Raw genomic sequence first — 19,061 nt, 5'->3', positions numbered from 1 at the left:
GGCGGGGCCGCCGGTGCCGGTAACGGCGGCGGGCGGGGCAGGGCGCGATCTCCGGTCGGGGCGCGCGTGCGAGGGCGGGGCGCGGCGGTGGCGCTCGCGCGTGCGCGGCGGGGCGGGGCGGCCCCGCGGCGATCCGGGATGTCGGGCCGGCTCCTGGTGACGTAGCGGGAAGGGCCGCGCCAGACCCCCCCTCTCTCCCAGCCCTCCCGCCCGCCGCTGCTCCCCCGGCACGGCACGGGACACCCTCCCTTACGCGCGCACACACACACACACACACCCCCCGACCTCCTCCGGTTAACCCGCCATGGGCAGCGCTGCGGCGGCCGGAGCGGGCGGGGCGCCCGGGGCCGCCGCTGGGCATGTGCCAGGCCCGGCCGCCGCGTGAGCACCGGCACCACCGGCAGCGTTGTCCGCGCCCGCCCCGGGCCGAGCCGTGAGTGTGCCCCGGCACGGAGGGAGGGAGAGAGGGGGCGGCACCGGTGCCCGCCGGGAGGGAAGGGGGGGATCCCATCTCCCCGGGGGTGGGAGGCGGTGGTCGGCGCGGTCCCCGCGGCCCCCTGCTCACCCCCCGGTGCCCCGGGGCTCTCTCTCCCGGCAGGGCGGCGGGTGCCATGAGCAGCAGCCGCGCGTCCCCCGCCGCCGCCCGCCGCCTGCAGCGCGGGGATCGATAGAGGCGGGGGCTGCGGACCAGCCATGGCCGGCAGCGGCTACACGGACCTGCGGGAGAAGCTCAAGTCCATGATGCCCTACCGGGACGGCCACAAAGGCGGCGGCGGGGGGGGCCTCCCGCGGGAGCCCCCCGAGCCCCCCTACGACCGCAAGCGGCGGCACCAGGAGGACTCCGGCTCCGAGCCCAGCGACTACGAGGAGCAGAAGGAGGAGGAGGAAGCCCGGAAAGTGAAGAGCGGCATCCGCCAGCTTCGCCTGTTCAGCGCCGAGGAGTGCGCCAAGATCGAGGCGCGCATCGAGGACGTGGTGTCCCGGGCCGAGAAGGGGCTCTACAAGGAGCACACGGTGGACCGGGCGCCGCTGCGGAACAAGTATTTTTTCGGGGAAGGCTACACCTACGGGTCCCAGCTGCAGCGGAGAGGGCCCGGCCAGGAGCGGCTGTACCCGCGGGGGGAGGTGGACGCCATCCCCGAGTGGGTGCACGACCTGGTGATCAGGAAGCTGGTGGAGCACCGGGTGATCCCCGAGGGCTTTGTGAACAGTGCCGTCATCAACGACTACCAGCCGGGGGGCTGCATTGTCTCCCACGTGGACCCCATCCATATCTTTGAGAGGCCCATCGTCTCCGTCTCCTTCTTCAGCGACTCGGCGCTCTGCTTCGGGTGTAAATTCCAGTTCAAGCCCATCAGGGTCTCGGAGCCCGTTCTCTTCCTGCCCGTGAAGAGGGGAAGCGTCACGGTGCTCAGGTAACTCGCCCGCGTTGCCGGGGCTCGGTTGTGTAACGCGGATCACGAGGCTCACGGATGCGCCCCGACGGCGCCTCGGGCTCCATCTCCCTCGCCTGTAGACACACGCGGGGTTTCGCTGTGGTGGAAGGGGTAAGGCAGGGATTTGTGGGGGGTCCTGCTGCCGTGGTGAGTGAGGATTTGGGTGGGTGCCTCCTCCGTGGGGCTTGAGCTGAGTCCTGGTGGGTGTGTGGCCGCTCGCTGAGCTGAGCTTTGCTGTAGTTTCCTGTAAATGGTTAAAATAACACGTCGAGACACAAAATGGATCCTGTGCCCAGGAGTGGTCAGACGTGTTATTTTAACTGTTAACTGAGCAGCTGGTTGGGACCGGGCTCCTGGGACTATTCTTAGCTCGGCCAGTGCCTCCCTGACCTGACCTTAAACGTGGAGAGGAGGTGTGAATGGCCTTGTCTTCCCAATCTGTAAACTGGGAACGCTGAACCCTCCCCTGCCCGGTGGCGATGGGGAGACCAAGACCCGAGTGCAGAGCCCTGTGGGACTGTCACTTGGAAGCACAGCAGGTCACAGGCAGGAAAGGACTTCACGCGTGTTGAGGAAGAGCTGTGGAGGTGGAATGACCTGCCCAAGGTCACGCAGCTGGTCGGCAGTAAAGCTGGGATTGGCACTGGGAAACGCCTGCTTCCTAATCCCACTGCCTTCCCAGCACAGGTTGGGAGGGAGAGCAGGCAGGTGAGGGGACAAGAAGGTAAGAGGACAGGCAGGACTGGAGTGGACTGACCCTCTGGTGCCCATCTCCTGGGGAGGGTGGCTCGAAGCCCAGCGCCAGGGCTGCCAGTCCCTCATGTCCCTGAAGGTCAGAGTGCTCCTTGCCAGGAGCAGGGATCACCGGGACCCTGCCAGCAGTGCTCTGAGCTACCAACTTACCCTCGTTTGAGGGGTTATTTTTTGGGCTGGTGAAGGTCCAGGCCGGTTTTCCGGGCTCCCAGGCTGTAACACAATCCCTTGCTTTGGCTTGTAAAGTGATCGCCGCAGGGTTCGGGAAGGAATTTTTTTCCCCCCACATACACAGGGCCTCCTTGACTGGTGCATCAATAATAAATGCCGAGATCTCGCGTAGCTTTTATCTCGGAAAAGCTGCACAAACATTAACTAATCCTCGCCATGCCCCGGCGTTAGGTAACTTCTGTGGATTAGCCAGGGATGAGGGGGGCTGCGGAGGAAGTCGGGAACTGCACTGGGGATGTTTTCTCGCTCTCTGGTGGGATGACCAGGGCGGAGGGGGCAGAGGTCAGGGTGATTTTGTGAAATGGGACCCCAGGGGACCCATCCTGCCCCGTGTCCTTTTACTGCAGAGCAAGTTCCATCCACCCTAGGGACGGAGACTGCTGGGTGTGAGGCAGCCGCTCAGCTCCCTCGCTTCCCCGAGACACCAGGAGGGAAACTTTCTACCCTAATTTTCCTGCTGGTGTTGAGAACCCCTCTGCTGTCTTTCCCCGTTGGGTCTAGGTAAATAGTTATCCTTTCTTTCACAGCCAGAGTCATTTTTTTAATATTTTTTATAACCTAACAGAGGTCAGCCTCGGAGTCTTGCAGTCAAAGCTACTTGGAAAACTCGTGACCTCGTGTCTGCAGGAGGATTGGGACTCTGCAGTGGAGGATGGTGGGAGGAAGAAGAGGTGCTTTCTCTGCTCCAGGACCAGAGAATGATGTTTTCTTATCCCAGACCTTACTCTTCCCTCAGAAGTGCTGGGAAGAGGTGCTGGCTCAGGGCTCCCAGGGTTGGCATGTGGTGTCTCTCAGGGGTCTCTGGGTTGTTGGTCAGCATCACCCAGCTGCTGTAACCCGTTTATTAACGTGGCTGAAGCAATTGCACCAACCAAATGAACCATCTTTTCCCTACAAATCGAAGGGCTGCTTTCTGCTTCACCCGCTGCCGCCTCATCAGGGTCAGATGTTCTGCTTTCCAGCAAATAATGGACTTTACAATGGATTATTTCAGTTTTGGTACAGCAGTTAGCAGATACTTAGCACTCACTTAAGATGAGATTCTGCCAAAGTGATTGTTCTGCGTTGATATGATCCTGGCTGGAATCGAATTCTTTGCCTCACAGCAGGTCTCCCTGCCTCCCCTCTAGCCCCAGCAGTTTAGGAGGAGCAGGAGAGGTGCAGATTGTTGGTAGGCTCTCAGGGGTGTATCACCAAATCCATCCCTTGGTTATGATTAAGTCAACTCCCCAAACTTGGCCTTTTCTGCTGTGGGTAAACAGTTGCTGGAGGCAGTTGCCCTGGAGATGGGGAGCGGGTGCAGATAGAAGTGGCATGCCTGTAATGTCTGGGATTCAAATCCTGCTGGGTCAGTGGCTGCTCCTGGCCTGCTGCCTTTCGGGGAAGCCAGGGTAGCCATGTGCATTTGGGTACCCTTTGGAAGTCAGGAGGATCTAAGGGAAGCTGTTGGATCCCTCTCTTTGACCTCACAGCATTCTCAGGCTGTCCCCAGATCACACCTGTCCTGTTCTTGCTCTCAGCAGCCTGTTCCCAGTTCTCCTCCTGATTTCATAGCTGCCTACCCAGCAGGGATTTAGCAGAGAGGCTTTCCCCATATCCCTCCCTTGAATTTGCCTGCCCTGAAGGAGGATGTGGTGTTTGCCAACACTGAACCTGCCCCAGATGCGCTGGAAAGGGTTCAGACCTCAAGCTATAGGTGAGGTGGAACAGAATTCACCTGCCTGGGCTGTGCCCCTGTGCCAGAAACCAAAGGCTGAGCTAACCTATGACCTGCTAATGAGCCCTTCCCTCTTCCAGCAAGGCCCTTTTTGCTCTCCTTTCTCATCTGTGGGGAAGATTTGCCCTTGCAGGTTTTGAGATTTAGAAGACAGCCTCCTCCAGTCTCCTCTTCCCCTGCAGCCCTGGGAAGCAGGTGCTCCTGCAGGTTTGTCCCACTGCCAGCCACTCCAAGAGGAAGCATCACCTCAGTGTGTGCTGCTGGATCCCAGTCCTGTGGCCTATCAGCTCTTGGGGGGGAGGGGGGGCTGCTGGCTGCACCACATTTGTGGGTTTTCTTTTTTTAGCAATAATTTGATAAGCATCAATCGATTGAAGCAGTGGGGAGGAGATGGAGGAATTTGCCTGTTCATCTGGGGGAACGTTTGCTTTGACAATGCTGAGGCTGGAGAAAAGGGAGGGAGCTGGGGGATGCAGATCCAGCTGGGTTGGGGGGGTTCCATCCGGATCCCTGCCCTGCAGCTGCTGTCAGAGGTAGCAAACCTCAGCACTGGAACTGCCAGGAATGTTGTCCCAGCGCCGTGGTTGGAAATAGCGCGGCACAGGTAACACTTCCCAAGCTCCAGGGGCTGCTGTGCCATATGGGCTTCCCTCCCGCAGCTGGAGAGTGCTCCAGGTCATCTCCTGGCTGTTTGTGATGGCAGGGAAACACTGTGATGTGTGTCCCTCCTGTTGTCCCCAGGCACGCCTGGTGGTGCGTAATCAGAGCTGCTTGGAGTCGCTGGAGGATGAACCTGCTTCCTTCCCAGCTGGAGGAATCTCTCTGCAGCTGCCTGCATTAGATGCCTTTCCAAAAAAGCCTGATCCCTCCGAACAAGCGGGTGCAGAGGAAGCTCTGCGTGTGCCAGTGGTGATGAGGCAGAGATTTGTTCAAGCTGTGCTCAGACCGGTCGGTGTCACGTCCGTGGTTTGTGGCAGGAGCTTTCCTGAGCCACAGGTAAAGCCTTGAGTTGCCCAAACCCTGCAGTGGGGCAGGTCCCTCTGCCTCTGAGCTGGCCTGGCTGTCGTCAGGATGTGTCCGTCGTAGAAATGTTTCTTGTTAGGGACTCTGCAGAACTTCAGGGCCTCCTTCCTGGTGATGTTTGCACAAAATAATCTGCTTTCATCTCCACGTGAATCAGTTCTGTTGGGATTCTTCTGGATTGAGAAGGAGACTCAGGGAGGAGTTGGCTGTGTAAGCTCTGACAGTTTGCAGTTGGGGTGTGTTGAGGGGAGCGTGTGGATAACATCAGCACCTCCCTGTGTTCTTCTGGAAAACACTCTGGGATAGGGATGTCCTATTCAGGTGTTCTCCTGGGCAGGACTTTAGTGTTTTCCTTACCAAGTTGCTTTGGGTTTGTTCTCTGAGCAGGAAGTCTGTGGGTAGACCCATTATGGGTATTTTTTCCCAGTGTCTGCCCCTTCACCCATCATCAGGGTGTGCAGGGCTGGGCAGTGGGTGAGAAGTTCGTGCTGGCACGAGGCAGCACAAGTATGACACAACCAAATAATCTTTTTCCTTCCATTTCTCTGCCTGTGCAGAGAGACACCGTCACTATATGTGATATGGTGCAAGCAGAGTTTTCCCACACCATTATGGCACTGGGGCAGACTGGAGCCCTTTAGGGCCTCAGACTGGACTGCTGGGCTATTGCTTTGGTGCTGCCCATGTGCATCTGGGGCCACAAACTCTTCCTGAGGCTGCTCTGGGAGTGATCTGAGAAGGGGATTTCCTGCCTTGGGGAGTGAGAAGGAGTGTCCAGGCTGACATCTCGTGATGGAGAGCACATGTCTAGAAACAGACCTTCTCCTGATGCTCAGGGTGTTGCTGAGGATGCGCCGAGTTGAATGTTAACGTGGGTGACATTCATGAATTCGGTGGAGCCTGATGCAGAGATTCCTGGAACATAAAAGAGCATCATCGTAAGCCCCCCTGGCGTAACACTGTCGTGTTCTGCAGTGCCTGGAGGGCAGGGGGGCATGGACATCACCCCTGTTTTAACTGATCAGGGCTCAGACTTCTAACTCTCCTGCTAAAGCAGTAAATCTGTCTTTGAGGAGAGGTGCGTGTTTCTGGGTGAGTGGGTGGGTTATCTAACCAGATCAAGGAAACCCGGTCCCGTCCCCGGAGGAGACTTGCGTGTGTGAGATGTGCTCTGTGCTCCGAGTGTCCTGAATAACCTGCCAGCCCCCTGACCCTGGCTGTGCTTCTGAGGGCTGCCTGGTGGCCACTGTGACAGAAAAAGCCTCGTGGGGACAGCGGGCCTGGTGGCTTCTGCTTCAGGTTGAACAGTGTGGGGGTTGCCAGCGCTGTGTGGCTTGAGTGGCCTCTGCCCAAATCCCTTCCCAGGTGCTCCTGCCCTTGTCAGGTGTTCCAGGAGGCTCTGAAGGTGTTTAGCTTCTTTTGTTCCCATGCTGGAGCCTGGGAGGCTCTGTGAGAGCTGACACTCTCCAAACGGCAGGTAGAGGGCAGGCCCCACTCTCAGACCTGCTGGCTGGAGCCAGTGGGAGTGACGGGCCGTGCTCCCACGGGGTGGTTTGTGTGTCCAAGCAGGGGTGGTGGCTGCTCTCCGTGGGCCCACTGTGATTTCACCTGCTCGACAACAGAAGCAGCCACGAGAAAAATGCTCCAGTGTTTTGTAGGAGGCTGAGGTCGTCCTCTGCCTGGGCTTCTCTCCAGCCTGCTGGAATCATGGAGTATCTGAAGTCACCTCACACAGTGAAACATTCCGGCTACTGCTTGAGCCTGGGGTCGTTTTCCTCAGCCCTGGGAGCTGTTTCTCCCTGTAACAGGGAGGTTTGGGGAGTGCAGCTTGGTTTGCAGGTCTGAATTTGAAGGTTATAATCCAAGTGCATCGGGTTGGGGTTGGTGATGTTCGTGTCATGGCTGAGGAGGTGCCACGTGATGGGGAGTGGGGAGGATGAGGGTGCTGAGAGAGTCTGTGCAGGTGAGGGGGGTGAGAGGCTCAACTCTTGCCATCACTGCACCCCTCCATGACTAACAGATCCCACTGAATCTGGTACGTGTTCATGTCTGGGTGTGCTGCACATCTCAGCCGCGAGAGATGGCTTTTCTCCGGGATGTGCATGAGGAGATTCTTTGTGCTGATTTTTCCCCTGTTGCTTTCTAATTTCTTTGTAAATTAATTGCCTGAATTTACAATCCATAAACGCATTTCCACGTGTCTTATTTCACAGTGCTGTAGCAGGTGGCAGTTTCCTCTGGTGTGTGCTAGAAAATTGAGTCCTAAAGCCCCCCCACAAAAAAAAACCCTGGCTGTCCACATTCTTTCTTGGGAAAGACTTGGCTACAAGTCTAGCTCCTGTGTGTCTGGGGAACGGTGTCTGGAGGAGGAATTCCTGGTGGAAGTCTGGAAATACTGGCCAAAATGAGTTGTTGAGGCTGGAAACCACTTTCTGCCTCCGCCTGGCGTCTCTCTCACCGTGGCTTTTTGTTTCTGTTGTCAGTGGGTACGCGGCCGACGAAATCACACACTGCATTCGACCACAGGACATCAAGGAGAGAAGAGCTGTCATCATCCTGAGGAAGTAAGTGTGGAAGCCCTCCGGACAGTAAGATAAACGTGGATGTGGTGTCGTGATGTTTAAACACTTCAAAACTGCCTTGTTAATTTGCTGGCTTGATCTCACACCTTGATTAGATGTCACTCTGAGACTCTTTCCGTAGTACCCGGCAGTGGAAGTGGCTGGAACCAGTTCCTGCAGAGTTAATCACTTCTTGGCTCTGTGAGCAGCACTTCATTGAAAGGGCTGGGGTTGCAAGCCCTGTTGGTGTCCAAACACCTGTCTTTCCTTGGCTGCCCAGCTCCAAACAGCTCAGATTTCAAACTCTCTTGTTTTGGGTTGTGTGTTCAGGTGTCTGATCATATGATACCTCCCTCTGTGAGTTACCTGCACAGTGCTTTGAAGCTGATGCTTGTGATGAAGAATCTCCTATAAAAGCAGATAAAGTTTTCTTGGTAGCATGGCTTTTGTTTCCTGGGGAGAGGGAGGAAGACGCTGACTTGGGAGGAGAACAAAGTAAATTCAGTGCTCACTTTACAGGGCTTGTCCTTGGAGTCTGTGTTGGGAAGCCAAGCTCTGTAAGCTGTTTTAGAAACATACTTCCTGTTCTAGAGTCCACACTGTCTTGATGGCATTGCTAGTTCCTAAAACTCTTAAGAAAATGGAGAAAAAATAAGTCAACCCCACCCCAAACTCCTTCAAATATTACCTTTTTTTTGTGCCCAGAAATGTCCTCTCTCATGAGTTCCTTCTACTAGGAGACCAAAAAATGTGACTGCCACACATTGACGCATGTTGACTGTGCCTTAGAAGGTGTTAGCAGTAATCCTGCTGTCAAGAAATCTTTTTGTAAGTGAAAACACAACGATTTTGAGTCCTGTAAACCCAACCAAAAGCGTGGGCATTGGTGGCAGGGCTGTGGTTGTGGCCTGGGCTGGCACAAGGCTGTCAGGCAAGTGGTGTGGATTCAGACTGGATGAGCTTTTGGATGGCGTAGTTGGTTTCAAAACAAGTCTGGCAACGTTGTGAAGATATGGCACAAAGCCAGAGGAGTGGAGTTGGACATCTGGTTAGAGAGACCCGTGAAATGAAGGCAGGAAAAAACAGCAGCCCCGAGGCATTAGCCAGGCAAAATCGGCCCAGACCCAGGGAGGCAGGGTGAGATGTGGCAGCAGATAGAGAGGGATGAAAGACAGGATGTAGCCAAACCACCCCACAGCTGGTTGTGGCCACATGAGGTTTGGGGTGAGAGGGTTGTGATAAGAACTTAAAGCTGTTGTGTTCATGGTGTTGGTGCAACCAATGAGAAGCAGCACGAGTGCTGACAAGGAGGCATCTCCAAGTCCTGTAGCTGCTTTGGTTGGGATTTGGGATAGAGAAGCTGCCAGGCCTGGGTTGTGGAGCAGTTCCCAGTAAAAGACAGACTTGGATAAATAAACTAAAGCTGCCCAGTGTCAAGTGCAGATACTGAAAATACCTGTTTAAACTGGCTCTGCCTCTTGCTTTCTTCAGCCTCTGTAAGCTGAGTATGTTGGGTTATTTCAGTCTAACCTGGCTGCCATCAAAGTGCAACTGAGCAAAAAAAGGGACCTTAAAGCTCATCTAGTTCCAATCCCTGCCATGGGCAGAGACACCTTCCACTTGGAGACCAGGTTGCTCCAAGCCCTGTCCAACCTGGCCTTGGACACTTTGAGGCATGGGAAGTCCTCGCTCTCTCTGGGCAACCTGTGCTGGTGCTTCACTACCCTCTGAGTAAAGGATTTCTTTCTAATGTCTAATCTAAATCTATCTGCCCATGTAAAAAGTAGCTCTCACTGTTTTTTTTAAGCATCCTTTAAGTCCTGGAAGGAGCAGTGGTGTACCCAGCTGACCTGGTGCATCACTACTGAACAGACAAAGCCTGCAGCTCCTGCCAGAGCCAGCTGTGTTTGCTCAGCCATCCCTCTCCAGAAGTGTGTCCTTTTGCCTTCCCCTCATTTTTGGGGTCTGATTTGCTGAACATTAGAGCAGAAGTGTCTCTGCCCAGTCACACAGCCGTGGGCTGACCTGACTGACAGGCCAGACGCAACCACGCCGAGGCTTTTCCTCTCGAGCAAAGCAGAAACCCCCTGGTGATTCTTTCCGTGTGACCTCTGGGGAGCTTTGCAGCCCTGGTGAATCCGTGGCAATTCCCTGTTTGCCACAGGCCGTGCTCCAGTTGCTGCCAAGCAGAGCTTATTAATTGCTGTTTATCCCTGGCCGGGCCGGCCATCTCCCGGTGCTCCGTGCGTGTCCGTGCAGCGGGGCCGCCGTGACCCCTGTCCGTGCCGTGTCCCCACGCCGTGGATCACTGCACAAACGCCATTCCCGATTCCCGGATCATGCGACTTTCTCTGAAACACAGCGTGTTATGCAACCAGGAAAGCAGCTCCTTCCGCTGCTGGCCTGCTGGCACGGGAGGGTTGGGAGCAGCCCGCGGCCTCGTAAAACTCCTCTTCCTCGTTTTCATGGGGAGGGTCAGCCCCGAGCTTTCCAGCGGGATCAGATCAGCTGGTCCCCCCCAGTTGGAGCTGGGATATTCAGCTCGGAATGTGAGAACCTGCTGGGTCCCAGACATGTTTGGATTTGGCTCTGCCCTTGCCTCTACTCCGAGTGTGTTTTCGCTGACAGCGGCGGGAGGACAGAGCTGTGGGAGCTGGAGGAGCAGCGGGATTTTTGCAGGATGCTCCAGAGCAGCGTGGTTACCAAGTAGGTCATAAACACTTCAGTGCTGTAGTGTGATGGCATTGAGTGTTTTCCTGCGTGTCAGAGCACAGGGCTGCGGGAGCCAGCGAGGTTTGGGAGTGCTTTGAGCGAGACTGGGGGAACCTGCTCTCAATTTCATGAGATGCTGGAAGAGGTAACGTGGGAGGGGGGGATAGAAATGAGACCTTGAAGTGGGTCTTGAAAGACATTTCAGAGAGTTTCTGCTGCCTTTCTGCTTCCAGTGTCATAAATAGGAGTTACTTTATTTAACTTGAACCTGCTCCTGCCTTGCTCTGTGGCCAGAGGGAGCATGTCTGGTGTTCCCTTGCCCTCCCAGTGTATTTGAGGGTTGGTTTGTTTGAACTGCAGCCCTGCAGTCGCTGTTGTATTTGAGAGATATTTAAACCACCTTGTCTGGAGCAGGATCAGCAATGTCTTTGGTGTTCTGGCTGGATGGGGTCCAGTCCTGGAGCTGAGAACAGCTCAGGACAACAGCGTGAGCTATCACAGGCTCCAGCCTGGCAGCTGCCTGTGGAAGTGTTCCTTGTTTCTGGCATGCTGGGCAAACTCAGGCTGCCATGCCCAGCGTCACCTGTGCCAGCCTGGCATCGCCCTGCTTAACTGAAGAGGCTCTCCCCAGTGGCAGAGCCTACCTGGGCAGCTGGATGTGCTTCCTAACGATAGTTTAGGTTGGGATTCTCCTGTGGAAACCTCCCTCGGGAGCTAAAGTTCAGTACTGGAGAACAAGCAGAGATTCTCCCCTTTGTTTTACCCAGACCTCTTCTGTAGTCCCTCCTTATCCTAAGGAGGGAGACAGACTACACCATCAGGGTGCCTTTCCTTCTGGGAAGTAGCTTGGCTCCTCCTGAAATTGGCAGCTCTGGAGCACCGGCACCTTTTACTGTATTCTGCCCATTCTTAGGCTTCAGTCCGTGCTTAGAAATAGACTTCAGCAGAGTTTGTAAGTTGAGCCTGGTGACTGTGCTGTGCTTGGAGATGGTCACAGCACTGGGATACGACGCTGCTCCGTTGAGTTTTCGTTCCTGCTGCCTCCCTCCACGTGTGTGTGGCTGCAGTCGTGCCTGGGCCAGCGACAGTTCTCCTCTGGGATGAGCTGTGTTTGCTCTCTGGTGTATCTTGAGCGTGTGCTGTGCTGCTGGAAGGGATGTGCTGCAGCTTCTGTTTGCTACACCTGCTCATGACTCGTACTTCCACTCCTTGCACCTCTCAGTCAAGCTGAGGAACACCTGACCCTGTGAGATCTGTGGGCAGGAGGGAGTTTCCAGGTGGAAAGCAGTTATTACTGTTGCAGGTGGTGATGAATTTTGCAGGACATCTCCCACCCAGGTGGATTAACTGGAGCTGTGAGTTATTGACGAGTCACTGTGATTTCACAGCTGCTCCTGCACCTCTGCTCTGTATCCCACTGGGATTGCAGTGAGCCCAGCACCTCTTGCATTCACCTCATGACTACGTGTCCCTGTGCTTCCTCTTTCCTGTGGCAGGACAAGGGGGAATGGCTTCAAATTTAAAGAGAGCAGGTTTAGATTGGCTATTAGTAGAAAACTCTTCCCTGTGAGGGTGGGGAGGCCTCAGGTTGCCCAGAGAAGCTGTGGCTGCCCCATCCCTGGAAGTGTCCAAGGCCAGGTTGGACGGGGCTTGGAGCAACCTGGGCTAGTGGAAGGTGTCCCTGCCCATGGCAGGGGGCTGGAATGGGATGAGCTTTGAGATCCCTTCCAACCCAAACCATTCCATCACTCTATGAAGCTTGAAGTTGCAAAAAGCTGCAGCTTGTTCTGCTCTGGGGTGTGGTGTCCTGCCCCTCCTCCTGAGCTGTGTGGCTGGGATGGAGGGCTCTGCAGCAGCACACTGGCGGTTCTGTAGAAACTCCTTGCAAATTCTCTTCTCTTTAAACATTTGCAGAACAAGACTAGATGCACCTCGATTGGAAACAAAATCCCTGAGTAGCTCTGTGTTGCCACCAGGTTATAACTCTGACCGTCTATCGGGAAGCAACCGGGACCAGATCCTGAAACCAAAGCGGTCCCATCGCAAAGCAGATCCCGATGCTGCTCACAGGTAGGATGATCTCTCCTAAGGGCTGTGTTTGGGATGGGATATCTCTGGGTCAGTGCATGGCTGAGGTCCTTGGCTGCACAACACATCCTCGTTGCACCTGGCAGGTGCTTTCTGTGGTGCCGGGATCTGTTTTATCAGAATGAGCTCTTTATATGTTGCTCCCAGACTTGTGGAGGCTGAGCTCTGGCTGTAAGCAGCTTACATTGTTTATCCTGTGAGTGGCATAATGAAGAAGCAATAGATTTGGCTGGCTTTTGATAATGCAGTCGTTCAGAACAATAGTTTCCCTGCAGCTAATCATTTTTGACCTCTATTGCCAAGCAACCTGTGCAGCTGCATTAAACTATGTTATGAAAGCAGTCCTGGGAGAGAACATGAGGGTTTGCTATCTGGGAAAGGTGAAGGCCTTTTGGGAAGCTTCTCAGACCTGTTTTGATTCCAGAGCTGTGTGTGTGTATTTTTGTGTGAGAAACCAGACTGTGTGGATGCTTAAGCCTGACCTTCAGGGAAGCTCCTTGCCAAGGTCTCAGACAGCTTGAGCTCTGCAGCAGGGCTTCCCTTAAACACCTTGGTGTGAACACACCGATAGCCCTGAGTGATAGCCAGTCTGCCAGCTGGCCCGGATAGTCCCAATTCCAAAGCTTCCTGAGGATCGAGGATGGCATTCTCTGGATGCAGCCCAAAAGTCGCCTTGGTCGCGGGGCTTGGCCGCTGTGCGGTCCCAGCCCTGTTTCAACCTGTCCTGGAGGGAGGAGGGTGGGGATGGCTTGTTTGTGAGCTGTGTTCATTCACCTGGATGCAGGCTGGGAAGATGGATGAAGAATTGAAGCTGGCCTGTGGATGCAGCTTCCCTCCGAGCACACAGTGTCCGATTAGGGAAGCGATCATGCAGGACAAATGTGCAGATCTGTCAGAGCTGTTTTTCAGCCTGATGTGACCTTATCAGGGTGTGGGGGATGGCTTGCATAGGCTTCTGCAGCAGATGGGTGTGAAAAACATGTTTTTCTCTTCCTGTGGCCTCAAAGACTCCAGTATAACAGGTAATTAGCGTAGTGGTATCTCTCAGAGGAAGCACTCAGATGAAATAAGGGGTCTGCAGCCCACCAGCCCCAGTCCTGCTATGAAGTGATCCGAGGCAGCTCTGCAAAAATAACAATTGCACTGTGCTAATGTTTTGAGAGGACAAAGGATTTTAGAGCTGTGCTGTGATCCTGCACCACGAGGAGCCCAGCTCTGTGCTGTGAGTTCTGAGGCAGGAGGCAGACCCCACTGCCCAAGGGATGTTTCCTGGGGGCCACAAGCTGCACTTAAAAAAAAACCCCACAGGTGACTGGGCTGTTTGGAAGTGGCTGGTGGAGGTTAAAGCTTGCCCTGGGAAGCACAGCTTGGTGATCTGTTCCTGCTCTGCCGAGTGCCCGGTGCCGGGAAGGCACTGTGGAAGCAGGCAGTGCTGCAGGGCAGTGTCTGCAGGAGGAATGCCTGCATCCCGCCCTGGCTGAGCTCTCACTCCTTGCTTTCTCTCTCTCTCCACAGGCCACGGATCCTAGAAATGGATAAAGAGGAGAACAGGCGCTCGGTCCTCTTACCAAAACATAGGAGACGGAGCAACTTCAGCTCCGAGAACTATTGGCGACGGTCGTACGAGTACACGGAGGACTGTGAGGAGGAGGAGGAGGACGGCAGCCCGGCCAGGAAAGTTAAAATGAGGCGGCACTGAGGATTGCTCTTTCCGGGCTCGTGGAGCTGATGAGATTGGCCTCCAGTCTGTGAAAACTTTCTCCTCCCTCTGGCTATCTTCCATCTAGCTTCAGTTTTGGTTTTTCCTTTCAGGCTGAAGAGTAAACAGGAAGGATTTGAGTTTTATGAATGGAGGAACGCTGAGACATACGTAAGGGTGGAACGTGTCCAGTGCACATGGTGTCCTGAGTCATGGGTCAAGCGGGCATCTCTCCCTTAGGAAGCAGATAAAGTTATGCCAGGCTGTCCGTTGGGATTTCTTTTGAAAACACCAAAAAGTTTAACTGTTTCATTGCGCAAGATTCAAGAATTGTATTTTTGTTTTGTTTTGTGTTTGGGTTTTTCGGTTTTTTTTTTTTTTTTTTTTTTTTTTGCTTTAACACTTTTCCTTTCCAAATGTTCTAAATATGATGTTTGACCCCAGGAGCTGAAATTCCGTGGAGGCATCATATTCCCTGTTTTACCAAAGGGCTCCTTGGTCTGCTCTTTCCTGGTGGTTGTTGGGTCTGTTTTAAGGGTGCCCTGCAGTAACTGGAAGTTTGAAGCTTTGCAGACCCCTCTTACTGCGACTGGTTTCAAAGGGTTTAGGACGTTTTCGTTGCACTTTAGTGTTTTAAATGCCGTAGGTTTCCTTTCCAGACCCTTTTCCCAAGCCAGCGTGGGCTCGCAGCCTTGTGTCCCTGCGCTGCCCTCTCCGAGAAGAATGTACTAGAGCTCTGGTTTCTCAGTGCTGATCTGAGGGAGGATGTGTTGTGTTTGAGGAGGAAGGAATCGTGGCTGGCTTCCCTGAGGATGGCCCAGCACTGTCCTGAGATCCATAGTGGAACCTCGGGGCTGCTGAGTGAGGGATCACACTGAGTATGTGCTGCTTCCCAGAGCTGGGGATAGCGAAGAGGAGCAGGAGAGACACTGTGCTTGTGGGGGTGTGTGCCTTGGGACCCCGGGGAGGAGCTGTTCTCCACTGCCCCTTCCAGGTGGAGAGAGTTGAGAGGCCCAGCATCCCAGCACAGTGTCCCATCCTGAGGGATTGGCTGTGCTCTGCCAGAGCAGGAACAGGCGCTGCCGTGGCCTCGGCCGTGGTCTGTCCCCTCCGAGGCTGGCAGTGGGGACACTGCAGGGGTCTAGTTTGACCCCAGTTCAGTGCATCCAGCACTGAAGTTGCCTGGCTTACTCCTGCCTGCATTCTCGTGGTAGGGAGCTTTCTGGTTGCTACAGGAAATGCTGAGAAGAATCAGGCATTCAGCCCCGTGGGGTTGTGTTAGAACATCTGCCTTCATCCTCCTCTTCTCCCACCCGGTTTGCGTTAGCCCAGACCAAAGCCTTGGCGTTGGCGAAGTTTTGGGGGCCCAACACCATATTTAGAACCCTACTTTTAAGGAAAACTTCCTGCAGTTGATTCTTTGAACCCAAGTGTTGGCAGTTGTAAGGAGTAGTCTTTATTTTTAAATTTTTACTGCTTTGCCCTCCTTCCAATTGTAGTTTTTCTTAGTGTTGTGTCCCCCACACACTTCACGGTCTGCACGCTTGGCAATAAAAAGATGTAATATATTTTGAAACCCGTTTGCTGCTGTCTTGAGGGGCTCCTGGTCTAAAACAACCACCCGGGCATTGTTCCCTGCAGAATACTTGCAGACATCTGGGTCCCACTGTCCTTTTCCTTCCCTGCTGATTATTTCTGCAGCTCCTGCCGCTCGCCTGCTGTTAGGGTTCTGCTCAGGCTGGATCTTGTGGTCACATCAGCACAGAGGACATTGCCATCACCTTCAGCACAGTGCTGGTCTGTGGGGGTCTTCTGTACCTGAGGTCCCCAGTGGGTGTGTCTGATTATTTTATCTGATTGCTTTCCTGGTGACAGCCCCTGCTGGCTCCGTGCCGAGGTACAGGCAGAGCCTTCGAAGGAACCTGTCTTGTCTGCCCAGAGATCTGAAAGCTCGTGCTTCTGCCGCTTCTGGAACCTTTAAAATGCCATTTTCAGACCACACGTAGCATTTTTGAAGCGATGTTCCTCGTCCTCCCAGCTTCCTGCCGCGAATCCGGGCCGGCTCTTGGCTACAAACCCCCTGTTTGGGAAAGCTTGGCATTCCCCTGGTAGCAAAACTGCATGTGGGGAGCAGCAATCCCTTCTCCTCCTTATGGCTTTGTCTTTCTGGATCCATCCTGGCCGTGCCCACCGCGGTGCCGGGCTCTGCCGCGGGTGTGACAGTGACAGCGGTCACTGCTGGAGGTCTTGGCTCTCCCCTCTCCCTTCCTGGCTCCCCATTTTGTGCCTACCTCTGCAATACGGATACTCTACCCTGGTGTCAGCTCAAAATGAAGCTGGAGGCAGCCTGCCTTTCCGGGGGCAGCTTCCCAGAGCAGGATTCCCATGGGATGAGGGCGCTGGCTGTGTCTCTGCCGAAGGCTGAACGAGGCATCCTGAGTTCTTGCCTCTTGCCTGGTACCAGCCATCACCTCCTCCTGGTCCTTGTGCAAGTCTGTATGTGTGCAGGTATCCTTTCTCGGCTTGTTGTGGAATTCCTGCATGCCATGGTTGGGAGCTCTTCCCTTCTCCCTTCCTCCCTGCCCCGCATCCGTGCAGTGGGTCAGAGCTGGCAGCCGTGGCTGAGGGGGACAGGAGGAGCTCCAGCCACCATCTCTTCTCATAGCTCACTTTGGTTTTCATCCTGACTGGTTGGGGGTTGACACCTTGGAGAGAGAGGGAGCGGGTGCAGGCGTTGGGACCTGCGGCATCCCTCGGGAGAGGAGTCCCCAGCGTGCAGGCAGGGCCATCTCCCCACTTGTACAGACATTTTCTATAGACACGGATGTATATGTGTAGATAACGTGGTTTTTTTAAACTCTTTTGCACTGAACAACATCGGAGTGAAACCAGAAGACGCGTTTTTCACGTGGGTCCAGAGGTCTGGATCCCTTCCTGTGACCTGTCTGGTGAAACTGTGGCTCGGAATTCCTGGTGATCCCGCCCCCCTTTTCTCTTGTCGGGCTGCCCGCAGGCGTTGGGTCAGGCTGGTGCCATGGGCACGGTGTGGAGGGTGGTGAGCTCCAGTTTGGAGGCAAAACTTCTCCCGTGTGCTCCGTGGGATGGGCTCGTGCACAGCCCTGACCACGTCAGCTTTGTCCTGTGTCTGATCCAGTCGTGTGGTCCGACCTCCCCTCCATCCACCCACGGCGTGTCCTTGCTCGGCCCCAAACTGGGAATAAGGCTACATCCAGTGTGACAATCCATGCTCCCGCAGCCCAGACCAGGAGAACTGTCTTTCCTAAGGAAGGGGGGAAAAGTGGGTTTCGTCCTTAGTTCAGTGGGATTCATCCCTGCTTTTCTTTGAAGAACAGGAGGAATTGGGGTTTGTTGCTGTTGCCCCTATCTCCAGAAGAGTCAGTGGTGGAATTGCCCAAGGGTCAAAACAGCTGCCAGGCTTTGAGGAGGGCTCAGGGGGGCTGGGGTTGGACCCCCACCAGCAGCAAAGAGTCTTTTTACCTGCCAAAAATGTTCCCTTTCCCCGTTGGGAGGAGAAATGTTTGGCCAAGAAGCGCCTGTGCTCCTTCCCCTGCCCACACTTAACAAGTTCTGGCTGACTTTAATTTTGTTTTTTAAAAGATTCTAAGAAATTTTTTTTTCTTTTTGGTTACCAATAAAAATAAAAATAATAATAATAAAAAAAGAAGATAAATAAAAAAGAAAGTGGCAATATTTTTTTCCGTAAGCTTTTCCTAGGAAAAAGCGTGGTTTGTAACAAAGTTGTACAGTTCTGAAGTTTGAGATACGAGAAGTACTGTGTGAAACGCTGTAAATGGGGCAGAGATTATTTTATGTACAGTCTGACGTGGGGGAATCTTTTAATTCCGGTTGATTCTTAGGAAGAATTTGGTTCTTCACTGTCAGGGTTTGGAATTTCATGGTTTCATTATTATTTTTTTTCTTGTATAGATTGCTGCATTAATTGAATAAAAGCAGAAAGCATTGCTCTGCCTGCCTGTGTGGTGGTGCTGTGGGTGGGCTGGGATGTGCCTTGATCTCCCCAGGCAGAAACGAGGTGGTTGGGAGTGGGGAACTGGTTCTAAATAAAGGGAGTCACCAGCTCCCTGGGGACGGGGTAGCCAAATGTGGTGGCTGTGCCTCCTGCGCTGTCCTAGAAAGCAGGGACAGAGCTCCCTGCCCTCCTCTTCCTCCTCCTGCAGCTCCCACGCTGCCCACAGCTGGAGCCTGGATCCTGATGGGCCCAGCACCCTGTGCTTCAGCCTCACATGGAGCCCCTCACCCTCCTTGGAAGGGGTCTGTTGGCCTCCTGTGTGGCCTCCATTCTCCCTCCTCTCCAATCCGTCCTCGCTCTTCCTCTGCCGCCTCCCTTCTTCCTCCTGTTCCTCCTCTTCTCTTGCTTTCGCTCTCTTCCTCTCCTCTCTTTCCTCTTCCCCCTCTTCCTCCCACCCCCTCTCCCCTCTGTTCCCTCTCCTCCTCCTCCTCCTCTCCTCCTCCCCAGCCATGACCCACATCTGGCTCCCTCCTCTCCACCCTCCCTTCCTCGGGGCTGTGCCCGTGGGTCAGACCCTCCATCCCTCCGTGAGCCCATCGCTCCCCGCTCCCCCCCAGGCTGTTTTCCGCCCCCAAACCCAGAGCCGCATCTCCCCGGGCCGGGGTTAGTCAGCAGGGAGGGGAAGCCGTGCCCTGCCCGGGGTGAGTCACCCCAAAACCGGGCGCAGGGCAGGTCGCTCCCCCTCCCGCCTCGGGACGGTGCCGTGTGGGGGAGCGAGGAACGACGTTCCCGGTGCCACGGTGGGAATAATGAATCGGCAGCCAGGCATGAGGCTCGAACATTAATTTTG

The 19,061-nt window shown here is 54.7% G+C and overlaps 1 protein-coding gene across 1 annotated transcript; it reads left to right on the top strand.

The window, feature by feature from the left end:
• The first annotated feature begins 158 nt into the window (after positions 1-158).
• ALKBH5 (alkB homolog 5, RNA demethylase) lies at positions 159-18,203 on the top strand. Its single transcript, XM_050317271.1, has 5 exons — positions 159-433; positions 599-1,415; positions 7,644-7,724; positions 12,348-12,503; positions 14,037-18,203. Exons 2-5 carry the CDS (start codon positions 694-696, stop codon positions 14,218-14,220), a joined length of 1,143 nt encoding a protein of 380 aa, XP_050173228.1. The 5' UTR covers positions 159-433; positions 599-693; the 3' UTR covers positions 14,221-18,203.
• The last annotated feature ends 858 nt before the right edge of the window (positions 18,204-19,061 follow it).

The sequence above is a fragment of the Myiozetetes cayanensis genome, unplaced genomic scaffold (genome assembly GCF_022539395.1).
Source record: "Myiozetetes cayanensis isolate MyiCay16 unplaced genomic scaffold, myiCay2020 scf20-37, whole genome shotgun sequence".
Classification (NCBI taxonomy): domain Eukaryota; kingdom Metazoa; phylum Chordata; class Aves; order Passeriformes; family Tyrannidae; genus Myiozetetes; species Myiozetetes cayanensis.
The sequence above is the reverse complement of the archived record's forward strand: the minus strand, read 5'-3'. Positions and strand labels throughout refer to the sequence as shown.